This window comes from Falco cherrug, chromosome 5 (assembly GCF_023634085.1).
Source record: "Falco cherrug isolate bFalChe1 chromosome 5, bFalChe1.pri, whole genome shotgun sequence".
Taxonomy (NCBI): Eukaryota; Metazoa; Chordata; class Aves; order Falconiformes; family Falconidae; genus Falco; species Falco cherrug.
Genome location: NC_073701.1, coordinates 85346311 through 85368522, shown reverse-complemented (window position 1 = coordinate 85368522; position 22212 = coordinate 85346311). Strand labels below are relative to the sequence as shown.

Below are 22212 nucleotides of genomic sequence, written 5' to 3'. Positions count from 1 at the left end.
TCCACCCAGCTCTCCGGCCTGTCCAGGCCTGGCTGAATGGCAGCGCGGCCTCCTGGGGGATCAGCCGCTCCTCCCGGTTCTGTATCACCAGCAAACTGCTGAGGGTGCCTCTGTCCCCTCATCCAGGGCACCGAGGGAAAGGCTGGGCAGGACTGGACCCAGCACTGACCCCTGGGGAACACCATCTCCAGGCCTCCAGCTGGTCCCTGGGCTGCTGATCACAACCTCTGAGCTCTGCCATTCAGCCAGTTCTCAGCCCACCGCACTGCCCACACTTCCTGAGTTTACATATGAGCGTGTTATGGGAGACATTGTAAAAAGCCTTGCTGAGGTCAGACAAGGTGGATGCAGTTTAGGAACTAGATAACTCCTTGGATGTGCATTCTGCTTCCCCATTGATTGTGCTTGGTGGAGCAGAGAGGAAACCTTCAACCCAACATGCAGCAGGAGCCTGTAGCCTCCCATTAGCAGTGTCAATAAGAGACACGCACCTTCTCCCTTCAGAAATGGAGAAGTTCCATGGGAGAGGTGGTGAGAGGGAGGGCTGTTAACCTTGATAGATCCTCTCACAGTTCAAAATGCAGTTTGAAATTTGGGAATAGTTCTTGATTTGCTTCTGGTTTGTGTCCTGAACCTGGAAGGAGTCAGTTTTCCACAGAAAGCAAGCTGGTACAAGAAAAGAACATCCTGTCCCATGAATGCCAGAAAAACAAGACTGGGAGAGGTTTCCAGCGTGGCCAAAATCTTTGAGATACCCTGAGATTCTTAAATTAATTTCAAACTCTAACCTGAAATTGCTGCTTAATGCAATCCTGCTTTTTAGCCACTGTCAATATGAAATAATCTATTTCTCCTTAGAAATAAAAAGTGGAGTTTTTTTTAGGAGAGATTATTTCAACATGACCCAACAGCAAGTATAATTCAGATAATGAGCTGACATTTCATGGTAATCATTTAGGCCAATATTTGCAATGTTTGCACTCAGTTGCCTAATTTAATCGTTGCAGTGAGTAGTTCAACATGTAGAAATGCTGAGCCTTCACACCTCCCGCTGCCTTCCCTGAGATGATGCCTCTACATTTACACAGAACAATTAGCTAGCTCCTCAAATCAAGCTTAAGGTTTTCCCATGATAAACAGGGCAAAATGCTATTTCTTTCCTGAGAGCTTGCAAAATTATCCCTTTGTATGCTGATTGCTGCAAATAAATTTTGCAGCTCTGAAAACAGTTTTAAACATGAATACTTGGCACGTACGGGCATTGTGCTAAATTGTAAGTGCATAGTCAGTCACTATAAAACATTCTTACCTCATTCTTATCAATGGCCATTCATATTCAGGGCTATAAGTAACCCCAATATCAATTAGTTTCTACTTCCCAGTTGCTAACTCTGCTTTCTTTAGACTAAAACTACCCATTTCCTTTAATAACTTCAGCTCCCTATTTTATTTTATTCATAGTTTTCATATATAATAGCAAAATATCGGCTGTATGTCAATGTCAGTAATCAAGACTACTAAGATTTGCTAATTATTTCTTCCCAGAAGATAGTTTTAGCGAGCTAGCACCGTTGCTTCAGCCCATCTTCTGATTTCTCAAGAGGACCCACAGGAGTGCAAATATCTGTCATACCTGTGAATTCCTTCTTGCACCGGTCTCTGACACTCTCCTCCAGGCCTTCAAGCTGTGATTTAATTTTTTCATACTCTCGTTCTGCTTGTTGGCTCTTGCGTCTTTATGGAATAGAGGTAAGATTTAAAAAAAGTTACAAACTGCAAAAGTAAATAATTTGCAACAGCTCTGAGTGGAAAGCCAAAGGACTGGAGGATGTTTTCCTGGTTTTGATTTATTTTTAAATAGTGGCAGCAGAAAGAGAATGGAGGAGGAGAACAGCAACAGTGGACCAAGTCTCCACTCTGTGTAAATCAACCTGGCACCATCACAGGCCTCCCACTTCAAAGCATACTTGGGACAGCAATTTAAAATCCAGTAAGCAGTAGCTACAAATGCTTTCAATCACACATTAAGTACAGAAACTCAGTTTTATGTACTGAACAAAGATCGGTTGCAACATGTCCTGCACTGGCTCTGAGCCACCCAGGAGTGTGTCTGGGACTGAACAGAGAAGGTTGCAAGAGGTCCATGAGAACATTAGTGCTCAGTGAAGTACAGCCCATACTTCAGCACGAGGCCCTCATTACTAACCTTAAAATTGAGCTAAGTAGGTCTTAAGTGAAATACAGACATTGTCCTAGCCCTTTGTGAAGCATGAAATTCACTATTAATCATGAAATTTGTGTGTGGGTAACACTTATCTCAGCTGGAAAGGCCAAAATGACCCTTTAGCCAAATCCACCCAGCTCAGACCAACAGTGCTGACTTGAGGCAGCATAAACACTGATGGATATGTATACAGAATAAGTTATCTCCTTCACAAGAGGCACTTCAGCTGCCATTTCAAGAATGTGTGTGTGTAACTCAGTCTGCAATTGTGTGCTTGGCAAGCCTGGGACCAATTGTTGTACTTATGTATAAAGGACAGACTGGGCTGACTGACACCAAGGAATTTGGTGCGCGTGAGAGGAATAAATTGGTGTTCATGCATATTTCCAGCTGTAACTGCTTTCCTAAACTCTGCAGTTCATAAAAAAGATGATAATTTCTGCAGAGTGAGCTGAAAACAATCAGGGAGTACCTTGAAAACTTCAGGACAGCAAAACCACCTAATTAAATTAACTTACCTGTAACAGATGATAGAAACGCCGATGATCACTATCATAGGAATAAGTACCAGCGGCAAAATAAGATTCAGTGGGATGTCACTCACACGTGTATCATATTCTACCCTTCCAAGGATCCACTCCCGGAGTCCAAATTTCACCTAGTTAGACAAGCACAGATGTTTGTCTCAAAAAGTGCAAATGGACAGTGGTTCACCTCTCAGTCGCATTCTAAATTCTTAGTAATTCTCACAAGTGAATTTCTAGCTCAAACTGCCAAATAAAGGAAAGAATTCTGAATATTTTATACTGAATTTAGGTCACCAGCACTTTATTCCATGAAGCAATTTTATTTTGCTTAGCATAAGAAGAAAAATCCCCAGCCTGTCTAGCTACGATTTTACATTCCTATGCAATGAAGGTAGAAGGCATTTGGCAGCTTGGGAATGCTCTTTACGTGTGATGTCTTCTACAGTAGGCAGAAGCTGGAGTAAGAAAGAACTGCAAAGAGTTTCTTCACAGTACTACAACTTTGGAGAATAAATTACTTCAATTAAGAAGCACTGTATCAGTGTCACTTACACATGATATTAAATTCTATTGAAAAGGTAACTTACAATGAATTCAGGAAGGTTATTGATGGTATCTCTCTTCTGCCGTTTCTTTGGTTGAGGCTGTACTTCTGGTGGCTCACAATACAAGTCCGTTTCAGTTAGCGTTTTTATGTTGCAAGGCTCATCACCCACAAAAGCCTGGGCCTCGTCTATCGTCATGGCTTTGTTCAGGTTACTGCCCTAGACAGCAAATGTAAGGCTAAGTCATCATCACTAAGTCATCATCACAAAGCTTTGGGAGACAAGACATTCTGAGTTGCAACTTGCCATTTGGATCATTTTTGGCAGCAGATGTGATTTGCACTGCAGTGTACAGAAGAGCGGAGAGGTTGGGAATTACACAATTCCTCCTCTTTGTGGTGCGAGAAGAGATGTGCCCTCCAGAGGGATGGTGGGGTGTGCCCAGAGATGCCCTTGGGAGCTCTGTGGTAGAGGGTGTTTCCAAATGCCAGGCTCACCAGGAGGGGGATTCCCCAGGAAACCAAACGTATAGCTAAAAAGATAGCAACTGTCTCTGAGAAGGGGAGGGAGGGAGTAAAGAGGAGCTGATAGTGTTCATTAGCAGTGGTAAGGGACTCTACCAAGCATTTTGGGTATGGTACCAAACTTCTGTTAAACATTTGAGAAAGGAAAGAAAAGTTCCATACATGCTTCAAGGAAAAAATGAGCAATCACCATCTCTTGACAAGTTTACCTTTGCATTAATAAGCTTGTTGACTTGTTTTTTGATGCCGTCTGTGAAGTTTTCAAAGGTTGGGTCTGCAACATAGGCAAAGGAGTGGCTCTCATTTTTTACAGCCAAATGATAATGGTCCATTAAAATAATAGTGGTAATGTTATAGTTTTCTGGGTCTTCCAGTATTGGTGGAGATGAAAAAACCACTGTGGTTTCATTGAGTCTTGTAACAACCTTTCCATCAAACTGTAAGAAATAAGACAAGAAGAACACGCACATTTTGGAGTTTGACATGTTCTTGTACATAACTGTTGATAACTTTAGCTTAGAAATAAAACCACTGGCTTTATACCATCTCCATGCAGCAGAAATAACATAGTAGAAGGTATTTAAAAAAAAAAAAGAAAAAGAAAGAAAGAAAGAAAAAGGAAACACATTTGTTAATTCATTATGTTCTAGCAGCTGCCGGCAGAGAAAGCTTAGGCTACAGATCAGTTTCCATTGCCTCCAAATTCTGTGGCTCTGTACCACACTGGGCTGATATCATTAAATTATGCTCTAAGATTAAGAGGTTAACATAGCGGCTTTAATCCAGATCATCTTCTGTACCATTAAGCAGCTCAGGTAGATTCTTTCCTACAGACACTGTAAAATACCTCACTGAAATTCAATAAAATTACTAGGCGAAATTTTGGAATAAATTTCCATTTAAAAAAAAAAAAAAAAAACCAACACAAAAAAAGCCCTGTCAAACAACTACTTAAGGTAACAACTTAGTTAACCTGCCCTCCACCCCCAATTACACAAATTTTTTTATCCTAGAAACTCGTTTAGCCATCCAGCAACATCAACCACAGCGAACAACACTAACGGGTACCCTCAACATTTCTTCTATCACTGCCTCAGTTTCTCACTTTGAAAAATACAATTTGACAGCTTTTCTCCCACATTTCTGATATTGATTTTTTTTAAAAATGCTATTTTTCACAACTTTTTGTGAAATTGCTATAGGTGGAATATGCATGAAGCAAGAAAGAAAAGAAGACCCAGTTCACTGAGGTGTGAGAAAATAGAAGGCACTGACTGTGCAAAGCTGAGTACTCAGTATTGTCTGGATTTGGGTCCTGTGTCAGGCAAATCTCTAAAGCTTGCAGAGGGAGAAGAAGGACAAAGATAAAGAAAATATAAACACTTTCAAATCCTGAAATACATCCACTTTACCACTCGAAGCTTCATTCTTCTATCCTTATACATACTGAATGAAAATAATTTTAAAGCAAGGTACAAGTGAATGTAAGTCAAGATGGTAGGAGCAGGCTCTTTCACAGAAACCCTGAACAGACCCAGAATTCTCTTCAAACCTTATTCCACTCCAAGCCCAATGAAGTCCAGTGGGCAAATTTAAATGCATTTTTTGAACAGCTTATATGTTATGCATCCAGTGTGAAGCGTTTGGGGTGAAAGAAAGAAAATTACCCTTTTGCGATTCATTTTCCCTGCTTCTGGACGCTCTGCATATACCACCAATGAGAAACTCTGGATGAGCTCGAAACCGGTTCCAGTAACTGTAATATTTCTCCCTCCACTGAAAGGCAGAATTAAAAAAGAAGTCAAGACATTGGCTGGCAAACTACCACAGACATAGACGGCTTTATCCTGCACTGCCACTACTTCCACTGAAAACAGCTATGTAATGCCTATGTGACAATTAGATATCCTACAAAAAGAACTTCTGTTAAAGCTATCGATGACCACTGCATTTAAAAAGCAGCAATGGCAACTTCAAACTCATTTTAAAATAGCAGAATAAAAAAAGCAGAAATTCCTTTGTCAGTGTTTGTGGCTTTTCGCTGATGCCTATCTTTGTGTGTTTTATTTCTCTAATGGTTTTGTTAAAATCACTCCATGTACCACACACACAGAGACACAGGTGAGACTTTCCTGTGAAATTTTTCACAGGTCTGCGGGGACCTGGCTTCTCTATTGCCTTTCATTTGCAACACATTGTTTAAAAAATAATGCTTTACACAAGAAGAATGCAAGCAAGTTGCCAGTGGGAATTAAAGTAATCGAAGTAACATGGATTTAGAGGGATAGCAATCCTCAAAGCAATCCAAGAAAGTAAGCTTCGGTTTGTATATAGAAAGAAGTCTTTCAAATCCCCTGGGGCAAATCACTATTGATCTACCAAAAAAACCCTCCAGGCCCCAAACCCACCCAAACAAAAAATCAAAACCAAATATTAAAAACAAACCATATGTTACATAAGTGACTACTCAATATTCAAGGAGATAGGTACCAATTTCTCCAAGAGAAGTCACAGCCAATTTTATTTTTAATGTCCTATCTATAAGCTCATGATGTTATACTTCTTTTTACCGAAAGAAAGTGGAAACATCATGGTCTCTCTCTGCCAACTGTACCCCACTAAGTAGAAAGACCAGAATATTAGGGAACAGCAGAGACCAACATGAATCAAAGTCACAAGTTTGTCCCTGTATCAGTCACAGAATGACTTTCAACACCAGAGGTATGCCACAAGGACTTTTATATAGAAGATCTGCCATATTGCTACAAATGTAAGAACGGCATACATTTCTTTGCTTCCACAATTAGTACTAGGTGAGCTTTTTTTCCAGAAGGAACAGCTACACCAGATGGGGTGTTAGTGATCACCACCACAGAAGAGCGTATATCTTTTAAAAGCACTACTGAGCACCCCGATCTAGATTTCCTAAAAAGATACTTTTATTGCCTCATAGAACAAAGAGACAACAAGCCATAACTTTCCTGTTTCCAGCATACTTATTAAAAGCTGCACAGAAGAACTGTTAAAAACTTTTTCATTAGAAACCTTTTATATAGGTTGTCCTTGTAGGATAAGGATTTGTAAGTAATGCAAAGATCAGGTGTCTGACATCATGCTGAAATGCTTCACAGCTCTTTCTTTGAGACATTTTCATTTAAAAGAAGCCCAATACCTTTTCTGGTTTCAAGATTTACCTTTGAAGTGCGGATTAAAGTTTGGAGGTAAACAGAATATTTTCAAACATCAGCTGCAGTTAAGATGAGAAACTCTGTGTATCCAAATGCATGCATGCCTAGAGTACAGGAGTTTTTATTTCAAATAGTCCTATATGCAATAGGTTTATTACATATGACACATATATTAACCCAGTTGTAAATGAAGTTATGAAAAACATTTCATTACCTGCTAAAGCTGTTTACTGGCAGGAACTTGGTGACAGTAGGATTCTCACTGTATGAAAATAGCTGTGGTACACTAATTATTGTGTCCCCATAGACCATTGTGACTTGAACAGCTTCAACCTTGCTATTACGTCCTGTAATGCAAACAATCTCATCTCCAAATTCAGTGCTAGATTGGAGAAGAAAAAGAAGAGGAAACATCTTCAGTTACTAGCATTACGGTGATTTATACTCTTTACTGTAGGACCCCAGAAACAACAAAAACAAGGCTCTATTTTTGCTAGGCACTGAGTAGTTATAAGAGGAGACAACACTCTCTTCAGATCACTTAGATCTTTAAAAAAGATGTAGGATATGAAAAGGAGTAGTGTACAAACACAAGAACAATGCAATGTCAGCATACTTCATGTCATTCTTCTTTTGGGCAGAAGAGAAGGGTAGCAATTAATAAAAGGGAAAAGAAGTGAGAGGAACAAGTCAAGTGGCAGCAGAAGATAAGGACTTTAAACAGAACCACTGAGATGCTGAGTGAAAGCATGGATGGGTTTGGAGCAGCCAGTCCAGCAGAGAAAGCTGAAACTGGAAAAATCTTTGGATATCTGCGCTCTCCCACTTTCGTTGTTTTCAGAGCTGCTTCTTCCAGCTGGATCCTCTGAGTAATTTCTGTTTGAATGTTACGTGCAGAACTCCATTGCATGGGTTGCGTCATGAAGAGCTAGACAATGGATTTGTTTAATTTCTAAAGGCCAGAAAAGGTTGGTGCTTTGTTAGGATACAGCTCTCTGTTGTTAGTTACTCAGGGTACGTACACATTGCAAGGCTGGCTACCGACTGAAACTTTAACATCCTTCTTGGAACCAGTGGCCAGGTTTGTACCAGTGATGGTAAGTGTGGTACCACCCGCTTGTGGCCCACTTTCAGGTCTTATTCGAGAAGGACGAGGTTCCTGCAAAGAGGAGATGGTCAAAATAATTAGGAAAATTAAAATGAAATTTACACCAGTATTAATTGATATAATAGCTAACAGAAGTTTAATATTACTACCTGAAAAATAAGAAAATGAAAATAATGTTGGACAATTCTAAACTAAAACAAAATCTTTCATTATTCACGCTGAAGGAAGAAGTAACAGATGATGTGAATGTAATTCTATGTTTTCCATACTATATTTTATGAGGCTTTGCATGAATTTCAATTCCCTATTTTAAAAATGTAGACTTAACTGCCATTAAGTTTGTGAGAGCTTCCCGTTGGATTTCCTGTTTTCATACTTACTTTAAGATTTCTCTCTTCCTTATGGCTGTCTTCACCCTTCCTTACCTTTTTCTACATTCTGTGTCAGCCACATGATAGGCAGAGCAAGGTTTTAAAAACTGATACTGAACAGAAAGAACATGATTCCCTTTATCTTGTAAGGCTCTTAATTGTGGTAAAACTGTTATCCTATTATTGAGCAATGAGCTTGCAAAGAAAGAAAATCAGAAAACGCTAAGCTTTTCTTTATGCACCTAGAACCTTGGAGCAGATTTCTTAAAACCAATCGCAACAAGCAGACACACTTCAAATTGTTGTGAAATTTGTTAGATATTTAAATTTATCAAATAATTTCCCTCCTTTTGTTCTCAATTCAGTCTTTGTTTCCGTGATTGTATTCCAGGAGCTATGACAATTTGATTTTAATTACTTCATCACTAAGTAGTCCCTGCTTCCAATTGAGAAAAGTGTTGTTATTTAGGACAACACTGAAGCTGCTGAATCAAGACGATGACTGAAGCTGTGCAAGCTGCGTGAGATGGGTTAGCAGCCAGCTCCAGGCGAGCGCTGCCTGCCTGGCTGGGTCTGCAGACATGCTACAGCCCTCGCACTGGGGCGGCAGCTGCGGTGCACGCAGGCAGCAAGGTGGTCCCATGCAGCCAGCTGCCACGTGCACAGATAGGATGCCACGTCCAAGCATGGCTACGAGGGACCCTGCGTTTGCTAAAGCATACCAGATGAACAGCTCAGGGAGGCTGTGAATAGGCAATGCCTTTTCTGATGTATAACTGTGCTTCTTCATCCATATTCAAACACAAGCCTTCCTTAAATGAGTCCAATAAGCCATAAGCTTATTTCCCAATCTCATGTATTTTTGTAAATGACATCTGCTGTCCTCCTCCTCTTGCATAATCTTGCTAAAATGGTTGACTGATAATAAAGTCGCGGCTTGCAGCTATTCTGTATGAAGCATATGCAAATAAGGAGAAGCAAAGAAGTTCGAAAACTTCCCTTGCTGTTGAGGGTTTCCCTGATCACCATCACACTGTGCTGATCTTCCATTCTAAGGAGGAAAAGCCCTGCTCAGAAACAGAGAGCTACAAGCCCACATCTTACTAGTCGTGCAACAAAAGCCTTTCCCCCGTGTTGTTTTGTTCAGGCACAGACTGCCATCTCTGACAGCTTACAGCTACAAAACCAAGGGCCCATGAATGGCAGAGAGGAGGGGGACCACAGTTTAGTTCAAAGCTCAGTAAGCCATTGACAGGTTTTTACAAAGCAGCAGGAATCTGTAAAAATGCATCCAATTGACCACATAGTTACTTTACAAATTTGTTTCATTGAAGCACAGATATTACAGAAACACGGAGAACTCGTACTTGCTGTGCTTGTCTTATACCTTCATGTCTGAGCAACTTCCCTTTGAAGGAATGCATCATGGTTCAGCTCACTTCACAAACCCACAATGACAACTGTAATTTGCTCTCAAGTCACTGAGCTTTAGGGATATGCTTTAACACTAATTGGGTGTCAATTGCTTTTCTTCCCTGAGAGAAATCTGTTTGTAAACCCTTCACTCCTCAAGATGTACGTCGCTGCAGCATATGACTGCTCTCATGTACTAACCTTTGATTTAATTTTAATTTAATACACCACTCAGGTTACAAGATTTTACGTAGGGAAGTGACTCAAAGTAATTTTACAGTATTTTTTAAGCAAAAAAGAGCCTTGCTTCAATATAAAGAAGTTGACTAAAACTTGGTCGCGTAGGTCTATATAACCCTCTCTGTGCATACTCTTCCTTGGATTTAATTGCTTGCCAATTTAAGCTAAATTGAAGTCAGTCATGCCAGGGTAGGTAAAAAGTTGGAGGGGGTCAGTTTTAAAAATCACACTTGAAGTTTAAATTAACACAGGCCTAGACATGTACTCCACAGAAAAACTCATTTGTGCTTTTTTGTAACACAATTTTGTTGCTAAAAAAATTACAATCAAAATTATATATAAAACACACAGTCAGTAAATAGTTTATACAAACATATCAAATATTTTAAGTGTAACTTTACCACACAGACAGAAAACAGTAATACCTTTTATTAAATTCAAATGAAATTTTAACTGCTATGAATTGTTAAGCATGCTGGGCCTCTGCGTCATCCACAGTAAAAATCCACAGCAATGATTAGCTGCGTAACATGTCTGGGACAGCTTTCAGACAAAAATATCTGCCAAGAACCACTAAAGAATCAGTATGGACAAATTAGTTATCCCTGAACCTCAGAAAAACTATTTCAAATGTGTGGCCTTTTCCCTAAATACTACCTCCACTGAAAGCCTAGCCCCTAAGACAGACTTGGGAAGGAAAGGAACAAGAAAAGGTTTCTGAAGCATCACACAGCACTGTTCTCTGTAACCTCAGCATAAAAAATGCAAGGAAGCTTGCTAGGAACTTCTGTTGGACAGCCGTATTCCTTTCTTCCTGCAAAAATGTGAAATAATTGTGCTGTTAAAGCTCTGCTGGGTTATCTGACGGGTAACTTTGGCTGGCAGGGTGTCACCTAGCTCTGTTCTTAACAACCAGTAAATATCGAGTGAACCACGAACTTAAACCAGAACTGAGCAGCACCATTGTCTGTGGCAGACCTTTCAGTGGTGCCTACATTTGCCTCCCTAGGAAAAGGGATGTATAGGTACCCAAACAGCAAATCTATCTCTGAATAACACAGCTGCAAGGGGGAAGTGAAACAAATATGTGTTCCATTTTCCTCAGAAACTGGTTTTTTTTTTTCTTAGAAGGACTTCAACTCTGCTGGAAGTTAAAGCCCAGCTACACCGGAGGGGAGAAAACGCCACCCACATCTCACCCTACCCACGGCACAGCTGCAGCCGAGAGCAGGCACATCTCGGCTGCACTTCAGGCTGAATGGAAAACCAAGGCAAGAACCATCCTGGCAGCTAACCCAGGTAGCAGCCAAGGAGGAGATGGAATAGTTCTGTTTAACCTGTATTTTCTCTTTAATCGCTGATCTTGCAGCAGTTCCTCGAAGGGCTATTTTAAACAGCTTAATTCAAAGTATTCATATTTAATGTATTTAAAGTAATTTTGCAAATACCAAGAGCTCTCCAGAGACCAAATAATGTGGACACCTCATAAGATGATCTAATAAGGAGAAGCTGAACCATGCTCTGTGTGCAGAGGAATTCTTCAGCATGACTGCTAAATCAAAGCATTGTATAGTAACACTTTGTTACCATAAACGTGTCAGGAAAATGATTTGATTAGTTTTAACCTCCTATTTTCTGTTTCACATTCCCCCCCTTTCCCTTCCTCTTAAGGACCTGCCAGAAAGAATAAGTAGTTGAAATAGATTACCAAGAATGTTAACAATTTTAATAACCATTTTATTGCAAAACCAATGTGCTACGAGCAAGTTTCAGTGATGTCCTAAAGTATTCATGGATGGCTCCAAGAGCAAAGCTACATTGCTCCACCTGGCAGTCTTCTTAAGAGTACCAATAAAGATAAAGATTTAGGTTATCCAAATGCTCATCCAGGAAGCATTTTTCAAAAACGCAGTTAGGTAGATAGAATCAGCAGGACAGTGATATTTCGCTGAATGCCAAGATAATTTGAAAAAGTACGATCAGTGGTGGTACAAGCCTTCAATAAGAATTGTGTTACCTAAGGAGAAGGCAGCCACTTCACATGGTTGACATGTCACCCACCAGTGGGACAAAGGCTCAGACCCCGGGAAGCCGCCAGGCCTAGTCTTCTCTTACAGTCTTACCTTACACAGTCAAGCAAAGCTGCACCTAACCCACAGCTCTATGCTGCTTACCACAGCCCTGCATGAGATTCCTTCTCCTTGCAGAGGAAAACATGGGGCAAAGGGTAAATCCTTCACTGCAACCCTTTTTTTGAGGGGTAATAAAAGTGGTGCTGTTACCAAGAGGCAACACCCTTTAATTCAACCAATAACGAATGTTTAACCCTACAAACAGCACTGATAAACCTAGGACCTCCAGTGCTGCATGATCAGTGATGTCACCTTTTCCAAATCCCCTCAGGGATATTTCTTCTCTCCTTGTTTCTGCCCTTTTCTCATTTCAGTCTCTGAATCAGAAGTACGCCTGCTGTCATAATAAATACGCTGCTTTCATTTTCAGCCCTCTGCACCTTGGGATCTTTGTTGGTTCAGTCAGAAGGTGCCCAAGGGAAGTCACACTTTCTGTAACATCACAGCACAGCGCACCACTATAAAAGCATGCTGCAGTGGCTCCGTGCAATTATGATGCTAAGCAGAACGTTTGATTATGTGTCCTATATGAAATTTTTAGAAGTCTTGTAATAATTCTGGAAAACGTCAGCCTTTGTGAGGGCTTGGCAGTACTTCATTTCTCATGGACATAGTAAAATTTAAACAACCCTACAAATGTTAATTTAACCCTTGTTTCATAATTCCTTAAAGTGTACAAAATCACAATTCATACACATTTCAATCTCTTCTTATTTTCCTTGAAATGAAGGAATGTTCTTTCAGGTCTATACTTCTCTTTTTGAACCAGGAAAATATTGTTCATGTCTTCCAGGTAGGTTAATGTTTGAGCACAAATATTTTCTGCAATAACAGGTTACCTCATTATGTGGGTTTTTTGATAGTCTAGTTTAAAAAAGCCTGGTAAATCATCTCCCAGCAGAGTGACTTCCCTCCACAGAGACCCCCTACCACCTTACGCCCTCATGATCATGCCCTGTGTTAGGAAGCGGATTTGCAGTTTTGGTGAAACTCAAGCACACCCACGACTATGCTATTCAGAATAAAATACATTAGAATAGTTCAGTTGGAAGGGACCTACAACAATCACATAGTTCAATTCATCAATGGGTGTAACTTGCTCCCTGCAGCGTGGTTTACCCTAAAGAAATAATTTGACCTCAACAGGATTTCTTGCCTGCAGGGCCAAACAGATTGTAGCTTGTCAGTCATGGGAAATTTGAGCATTTTACATATCTTACATAAAAACCTTCCTTAAATCCTACTTAGGTGTAATAACGTTGAGCTAAAGAACTCAAAGCCTACTTGCAGCCCTGCCTTCCCATGTTGTACCACGTTGCTGGGTTAGTACTCCTGAACTGATAAGCAGCTTTCCCAGCACGTTGATAACCATGAGGCAGCTTTGCTGGAAAAATAATAATGCTACAGGTATGTTACCTCTTCTGCTTTTGTGGCTGTGATCCGTGCCCATCCCATTGATACCATTTACCTCAAAGCAGTGGCTATCTGCACCAATTTGAAGCAGTGAGACAATGACAGTTTCTAAGTCCTTGTACATTCCTTATAGTACATACCGTTCAAATAGCACTAGTTTGTTTGGTAGCAAATTCATTTATTTTCTTTGTAATACCAATGAATTTTCTTACGTGGTGTTTGCATTCCTGTGTGCCACTGCCTTATCTTTGCATCAGGGACTAACCTGAGCTTCACAAACTATATTTTTTGGTTTTGCCTGACAGTAACGCCATAGTCTTGCAAAAGTACGTCCTCTGAGGTGCTCTGTGCTTTGTCAGCACAGAGGTACTGGCAAAAAAAAAAAAAAATACTGGCAAAAAGCTATACACTGGCCCAAGTATGTATGTGACTTCACACTCAGGCCATTTTCCAGTGTCCTGTTTTCTTCATCACAGCTAGAAATCTCTTCTTTGCTTGCTCTATTTGTATCCTTTGCCTCCTACTTACAAATCTGTTCACAGAAATGCTGATATATTTTTCATTTTAGTCTCATGCTTTCTGCATGTTAGAGGGTAAATTATCTCCATGCCTTTTCGACTTACAGTCACATTTAGACGCAAACTTACTTATTAGCAGTGTACATGACTGCTGCTCTTATACAGCTACTGCAGACCCTCTGAGCATTCACATTTCAGCTTACATTAATCATCCTGTTTATTAATCTAGAATGAACTTTTTAATCTTTAATATTTTATGACTTGCAGTTAGTCTTTTTGCACAGTTAGGAAGGTGACCTCTTATCTCTTCAGGTTTCTGATTACAATTTTAGTAAAAGATACCTTTTACAGGCTGAAAATGCTTTCAGAGAGCTCCCAACATTTTAGATCTCTCTGGTCTGCTGGTGCTGAATCAAAGCACAGCTTCTATCTGGCTAACAGTGGGGTTACTCCTATTGTCCCTTTCTTTTTTATCCAGCTTCTTTGCAATTTTACCGTTAAAGATATGCAGGTGCAAATGAAAACCATTTCCCCAGCCTCTTTTTCACTCACCTGACTTGCCTTTGAGATCTGATCTGCCAGGCCGATTCATGCTCTTTTTCACTCGATCTGTTTGCTTTGCAGCTTTCCTGGTTTACACTGTCATGTCCAGCTAACTCACTCATGGTCCCTTGCACAGTATTCAAGAACAAGAAGAGTGCACTCCTATGGAGCACCACCTAGGTTCTGCATTTCTTCTTCTTCTGTTTTTCCACTCATCTGTCACCAAGCATATCCTCAGCTTTTTATATTCCTGGGCATGACTCTATAAATAGGGATACTATCTACTATAACATTCATCTGTGGTAGGCAGTTTCTAGCCCAAGAACTATACCACCAAGATAAAAGCAGTTACCCTTTATCCCTCAGTAATGCAGAAAATCAACAGCAGAAACAACCAGCCACCAAGGATGATACTGGTGGATCAAAAGAGGGGCCAGAAATTCAGGAACAGTTGGAAGGCAACAAAGAAGGGGAGCCTAACAGAGGTGCAAAGAAACCTGGGCATGAATTCTATGCCTCAGAGTGGGATGCTGGAGAAAATGCAACTGTGCCAGACCACAAGCAGAGACACAACTGAGGAGGGAAAAGAGGACGGTGGCAGAGTACATCGCTGTGATGCCATGAGAGATGCCAGCTGCAGCACAAGGGGAAGCCAGCAACAGATGGATGTGTTCAAATGGACGTGATGGGCAGCAAATAGCAAAGCCACCTAAGCTCCCTTCTGCCAGCTCCGGTAAGCAGTGACCTCCAGTTGGGGGTTTGCCTTTGATGCTAATGCACATCTTCACAAGTAGGGCTGGGCTCTTGGCTTCCACACAAGCAGAGCACAGGGATGCTGTTTCAAGGACCTGGTGACAGTGCACAGACTTATGGATAAAGATTTTCACAAATGTACAGAGCACATTATTGCTCTGCATTTATCTCATGTCCTTTCCTTCACGAGTAACATTTCCCTTTCCTCATCCTAGTTCCAGCTGCAATAAGTTCTGGCTCTTGATGCATGTCTGTAAACGAACTAATTTGTTGCCAAAATTATCTGCCCTGCACTGAAAGCCAAATTATTCTGCCAACACTTGCATGTAACGCACACAAAAATTGAAACCATTAAAGGCATAGCCCATGAAGTGCTGTAGATGCTGGCCACCTTCATGGAGGTCAAAATGTCATTTCATGGACTATAAAGGTAACCACAGGAGCTAAATTAAGCTTCTGAACAGGGCATGCAAATCATTAGGAACTGCTTTTCTCCCCCTTCCACTTCCCTCCTTTCTCAGATTCAAGGGAGCCTGCTTCTTGTTTCTTCAGACAAGCCACCCACTCACAGGATATTCAACCAGAGAATTTCCATTGCGCACTCTTGGCAGTCTGGTATTCACCGCAGCGGCTGATCTGACCCACCAGCTCGCCTCATCACAGCATCCACAACACAAGCCAGGCTCCAGTTCTGGGCTATTTCTGCAACAGCAGAGAAGTGAGTGGAGCCCTGCCTTTCTGGGGCTGCTTTATCCAAACCTCGCACCGTGTGAGCTGATCAAATGCTTCCAGTCACTCCAAGGCAGAGCACTTGCCTGGCAAATACACTTTGTGTGCTGTCTACTGTCTAAGGGATACTAATGCAAAGGGTTGGTATTTTAAACAACTGATTTTTTGGACTGCAGGCAGCGTTTTTTATTGTGAGGCAGGCACCACATGATTTTCTGAAAAGACCACAGAGCCTTGCTGACAAGTTTGATGGAGAAATGGAAGCATGCATGACTGGGAAGTCTGCATGATCATGCAGCCAGTGTTCACTGGCAGCTTTCAAGCAGAACCATGAGCACCGGATAGTGGGACATGTATTTAAGTGCATAGCTCAGATGATAATTAAGTCTAATAATGCCCACATGAGGAAAGGCCAACTTTGCTAAAACTCTTGGCTACCCAGGAGTTCTCCTGGCCCCTATGCAGGCTGACAAACAAGACATGCTCCAGGACTCAAGAATAAAATAAGATCCTCTGGAAGCAATTCCAGACTGCTGCAGATGTGTGGTTTATCAGCATCAATCGTAATGGCAACAAGCATGTAATACCTCCCCACAAAAACGCACTCAAAACCCCCAACTGCAGTGTAAAATGCATGTGTTGAGGTAAAGACTTAGGGTGAAAAAATCAGTGAGTTAGCTAAAACCCTTCACAAAAGCCTTGGGGCACTAATGGCACTGCATTGGTGAGAGGTCCCAAAGCAACTGCTTCAAAAACCAAGAAGGAAAGCAGAGGATGGATGGAGGTAAGAGGAAACTGCCAAGCTGGGAGCAGATCAAAGTGAAAGTGTGCACTTCGTTGAATGTAACCGTGCTGTTCAAGTTCACATTCAAACCTTCAGTAAGGTGAATAGTCACGTTCATGACTGTTTTCAGATCAGACTCTAATTTATCCTCCTTCTTCCTCTTTTTGGTTATTCATCTCATCTTGTTTAGGTAAATAGACTTCCTGATGTACTAAAAAGTCATTATTTCCAAGCCAGTCCCTTCCTGCACCTTCAGAACCTCAGAAACGTATTACACTTTTGCAAAGTTCTACCTCTAATTTCACCATCTTACATTCGTTTGAGCTATCTGACACCATATAGTCTTTTTAACATCCACAGCCTAAAACTCACAGAATTGCTCTTGCTAACAGATGCTGGAGATCCCAGAACCAGCTGCATGCTCTCCCTTCTGGTGGCTCAAGTCTGAAGATGAGGCATTCTGAGAAAGGGATCATGCTGTGATTGTATGGGATCAGCAAATCAGGGCCATATACCTATGAAAAACCTAACTCTCTCCTTTGATACTGCTTCTCACCATCATAGTAACAACCAAATCAGATGAAGTTAACAACAAATAAAAAAGCAGGACTGGCCTTTAGCCTGTGTTACTGCTCCACCTGCTTCGAGACCATCCAAGCTGTCAGCGCTCCAGATGTACCACGGGGCTGGATATTAAAATCTAGCATCACTTCATTTCTATTTTACTAAACAGGAGAATGGTTATTGCCTGATGCTGCTTGAACTGAAACAACAGAAATGTCAGTAAAGGAGAACTGGGTGACCAGAATTTAATTTCACTGGAATGGCTGGACTTGAACAGCACTTGGGTCAGACGGGGAAATTGTGATGGGTAGGGAGAAACAGAGCCTTCTTCCCCTGTTATGCAACAAACACAGATGAGATGTTTACTGCACAGTACGGACTCCTGTGGACCAGGGCATTCTAGTTCAGAAGTAATTTTAAATTGAAACCATGGCTTCCCTTTTAAGTGGATTTTTGACCCATTTAATGGAGGTCTCACACATTCTTCAGCTCAGAACTGTGCTGCAGACAGGGCAGATGCCCAAGGCTGAGCCCCAAGTTGTGCTGACTAATGATCCTCATCAGTCCAGCTTTAAAAATGCATTTCTTTGTTCAGACTGGGTATCAGCAAGAGCCAGATGTAGTAGTACTTAGAGAATCACAGAATGGTTTGGGTTGGGAAGGACTCTCAAAGATCATGTAGTTCAACCCCCTTGCCACAGGCAGGGGCATCTTTCATTACATCATGTTGCTCAACATGACCATCTAACCTGACCTTGAACACTTCCAATGACAGAGCATCCACAACTTCTCTGGGCAGCCTGTTCCAGTGTCTCACCACCCTCACCACAAAAAACCCCTCTTCCTTATATCCAATCTACTTGGTAACTGACACTGTGCTTTTGGTGGCAGGCACTAGACACATGCACAAGGCTGAAACTGCAGGGAGTATGGTGACACCTCTGGGGCACAGAGACACACTGGGCTGAGCAGCTGCAGTCTCCTTGTGCGTTTCTGCCCCGTGCTGCCACACACTGCATTTAGAGTGGTCACTGCTAAAGTTGAAGCTATTTTGCTTCCAGTAATCAGAGCACACAGTTAAAACAGTGATAATTACCAGCAGGAGGGTAGCCAGACTACGTGCAAAGAAAAGGGGAGAGATAATAGAAAATTTATTTTAGGAAGGCTCTTGGGAAGAAGAATATTTTCTTTCCTTTGTATATATGGAACAGAAAAGGTTTTAAACAAAGCACAGATTTCGCATGACTGCTGAAAGAACTCACCAAAGAGCTGCCTGAAAACAGCAATGAAACAAGACTGTAGCTTTTAACAACATCAACTGACGTGATTTTCTGCTCTGATTGTCTGTTCTCATGCCAAAAGTGCTTGTGTCGTACTTGTAGAGGTGTGCGTTGGTACGACACCCCTGTACTGACTTTAATCCTACTGCAGTTCATAGTTGGCTTCATTTTGTTGTGGAACAAAATGAAATGAAACTAGACACCAATTCCACCAGTTTTAAGGCACCAACCGTATTACTTGCCATTGCTTTGCGTTTTGTAAGCAGAGTCCCCACAGAAAGATTTTTGCAGTAAATAAAAATGCTCTTTATCAGCAGTTAGCCTAGGCGTCTGGTATTTCAGTAACCTCCATGCAGGCAGAGATGGCACAGAGGGAGTCTTGGACTTGCAGGATGCCTGTGCTCAGCGCCTTACGGATGGGCGATCAAGAATCTTCCCATTAAGTAGCCAAAAGTGGTGGTTTGCTTATCTTGCCTCTCAGATGGGCTGAGCAGGGAATCACACCAGAACAAGTTTACAGGCAGGCTCTGAAGCCTACATGGGGGCTTCAGATTCCGTTTCAACATACTCCATAACATCTTCATGTGGTTTTCATGCAAACCACAGTAGAATCTTTAAACACAGGAGATGCACAGGAGAACTGGTGTAAAACATACCCAATGCAACGGGCTCATGTCAAAATCTCATCTTTTGTAGGGTTTATTGTCATAGCCTCTGTCCTAGAGACCACAAACACATAAACATGGGAGATTATGTCGTTGTTCTCTGGTTACAATGAATGAGATTGATGACGAAAGACTTACTTATAACTTACATTTCCACAAAGGAACAGAGGACATTTTCAAGCAAAAAGGGTATTTTTTGCAGAGGTATCACCAGGAAGAGGAGGTATTTGCTGGGAAATTATGGAAAAAACACTTCTACCCTGTTTTGTAAAAACGAGAATATCCTCTTCTCAGTTGAATGTCATTCTTGACTTATTCTACTGCTTACTGCCAACTCTTTTCCTTTCCTTCTCACAAGATACCAAGAATTAATGAGACATAAGTTTAAACAAGGGAGAAGATAAAAGCCTAACCCACTCTTTATGTTTTATAGATTTACAGTTTGTAGGTGTAATTTTAAGTATCAATATAAGGACAGAGATTATTTAAACCTCTCAGCTATCAGGGGCTCTTATAAAAATTTTGAAGACCTCATAGATACAGATAAAGCCACTTGCTGCTAAAACCACAGGCTAGACCAGCTATAACCTACGGCCACATTTAGGGTAAAGCAATTAAGACACAAACTAAATTCTCCTTCATAGTGACACTGAAAACAAAGGATGTGTAGCATGAACACACATCATGCTGTCTGTGGCTCTGCATGCCATATTTTTAAATGAAATAAATATTAAAAAATTAATGTACCTTCATTATTTACTCTTCAGCTGTTCTGCATCCATTCTTGTAATTAAGAATGCTGGCTAGACTAAACACTGTGATTATAATAGTGCACCAACTGTGCATCTAAAGAATACCTAATTTTTTTGCAGTGCTGTTTTTTTTCATTCAATATTTTTTTTATTCAATAGTGACACTTACAAGAAATGTCACTACTAAATTTTATTACAATTTCTTTTCTACCGCATCTTTTTAACTTGAATTACAAACAATATCATCCTATTTTGAGACTCTGGATCTATTGATCAGAATAGATTTCTGGTAAACCCTTTGTCTAAAGAAATGCTCAAGTTTAGTGTTTTCTAACATACTTGAATGACAGTGCTATTGATGAAACAAAGTTTGTAAGGCAAACACAAGCAACTCTGTGCTTAACAGGTGAACTTCTAACTTTAGTCACACACAACATATAAAACAGATGTCTCAAAAAAATGCACTTACCTGGTATGTAAACAGCACTTCACTTGGTGATTTGCCTAATTTTCCGTTGATGTTAACTTCAATTTGACCTTGTTTTGGTTCATTCATTGGTCCAACCTGACATACAATCCTAGCAAGAAAGAATGTAAGTTTATTTGTTAGAAGTAACAGCTACAATACCAATGCAATTTATGTGAGCTACCACACACACTGACAGCAAAAGCGCTAACTTTGCTTTATCCTACACAAGGTACTTGAACGCTGCCTCAGATTCCCAGCAAAAACACCCAAGAATAATTTAATCTTCAATCTAAAGGTAGGTAAAACTGAAACCTGAGCACTGTACACAGCAGGTACCTCAGCAGTCCGTTAATAGAGATGCCTTCTACAGAAGACTCAAATTCAGACCAGAAGTCAGAGGTGAACCTCCCTAGCCCTACACAAGGTTTTCACTGGACCTTATAATGTTAAAAAAACCAAAGGATGCTCACCTCCCTTGTTGTAAGGATCAGAACGTCAGCTATCTTATAACTTTGTGTGTTTTAATTGCTGATACTTTTACGCATTCTGCTATCTTTCAGCTTTAAAATAGTGTATTTTTACACCTATGGTCAAAATCCCTTTAGATTTACTGTTCTCTGAAAATAAATCCTCAGATAAGCCATGCAAAATCAGAGGTCAAAGAACACTGGCCGAGAAAAACACTGCCTTAACTAACACTGCTGCTGCATGATGGCTAGGATGTTTAAATTTTTATTTCAAACAGGTGATCCACAGAACACGAGCATGAAAATGCAGTAAGGATTTGACACACTTGAAAACTGGGACAAATGCTTAATGGAGAGCTGATAATACGGTTAGATAAGGAGGTATATAATGTTTGCAGCCTGTGCAGGCAGACTGTTTCATATAGGACACACCCCGAGGATCACTGCTCATTTCCTTCACTCTTTCCCTCTGGAGTTATTGCCATTCTTCCTTAAGCAGTGCACGACTCCTTAAAAAAACCAACCAAAAGCCCTCAAATAGAAAAAAACAAGCAACAATCTCAAATTACTGGGTATAATGTAGTTAAATTGGGATTTATAATAAAAGGATTGTGAAGTTCCCCTGCAGATCACTCCAGACTTTTCTGCCTGGGTACTGGCAAATGGACAAAATTCTCTAAATTCTTGCATGTCCTGGCATGTGTATGGCTGCCTGAGTCTGTTCCTCATCATCTCTTTACTGTATTCTTGGAAGTTGTATCTTCTTGTCAGGCAGAAACAGGAAACGGTGCCTTTGGAGGAATTTCTACCATATGTCAAGCTAGGGAAAGCAGTCGGGGGCCAGGGCCGGGGTGTGTGTGTGTGTGAAACGCCATGGCGTGGCTAACAGGGATTTTAATTGAGAAAAGTTCCCTCCCCTCCCCAGCGTAGGCATTGCCTCCCCTCCCCCATGTTACAAATGGAAAACTACAAAGAATGAGAACATGACTTCTCAAGGCCAACA

At 40.9% G+C, this 22212-nt stretch overlaps 1 protein-coding gene across 4 annotated transcripts in view; it reads right to left on the bottom strand.

Annotated features, from left to right (window-relative positions):
• Positions 1 to 22212, bottom strand: part of PLXNB2 (plexin B2) — a 267982-nt gene that overhangs the window by 26128 nt on the left and 219642 nt on the right. For all 4 annotated transcript variants that reach the window (XM_055711145.1, XM_055711147.1, XM_055711146.1 and 1 more), the window contains 8 exons: positions 20743 to 20851; positions 8031 to 8167; positions 7223 to 7390; positions 5488 to 5596; positions 4030 to 4257; positions 3339 to 3515; positions 2743 to 2882; positions 1634 to 1734 (listed from right to left, as the gene is read on the bottom strand). In XM_055711145.1, the coding sequence (XP_055567120.1) occupies positions 1634 to 1734; positions 2743 to 2882; positions 3339 to 3515; positions 4030 to 4257; positions 5488 to 5596; positions 7223 to 7390; positions 8031 to 8167; positions 20743 to 20851 (1169 nt within the window). The remainder of the gene's footprint in view (positions 1 to 1633; positions 1735 to 2742; positions 2883 to 3338; positions 3516 to 4029; positions 4258 to 5487; positions 5597 to 7222; positions 7391 to 8030; positions 8168 to 20742; positions 20852 to 22212) is intronic.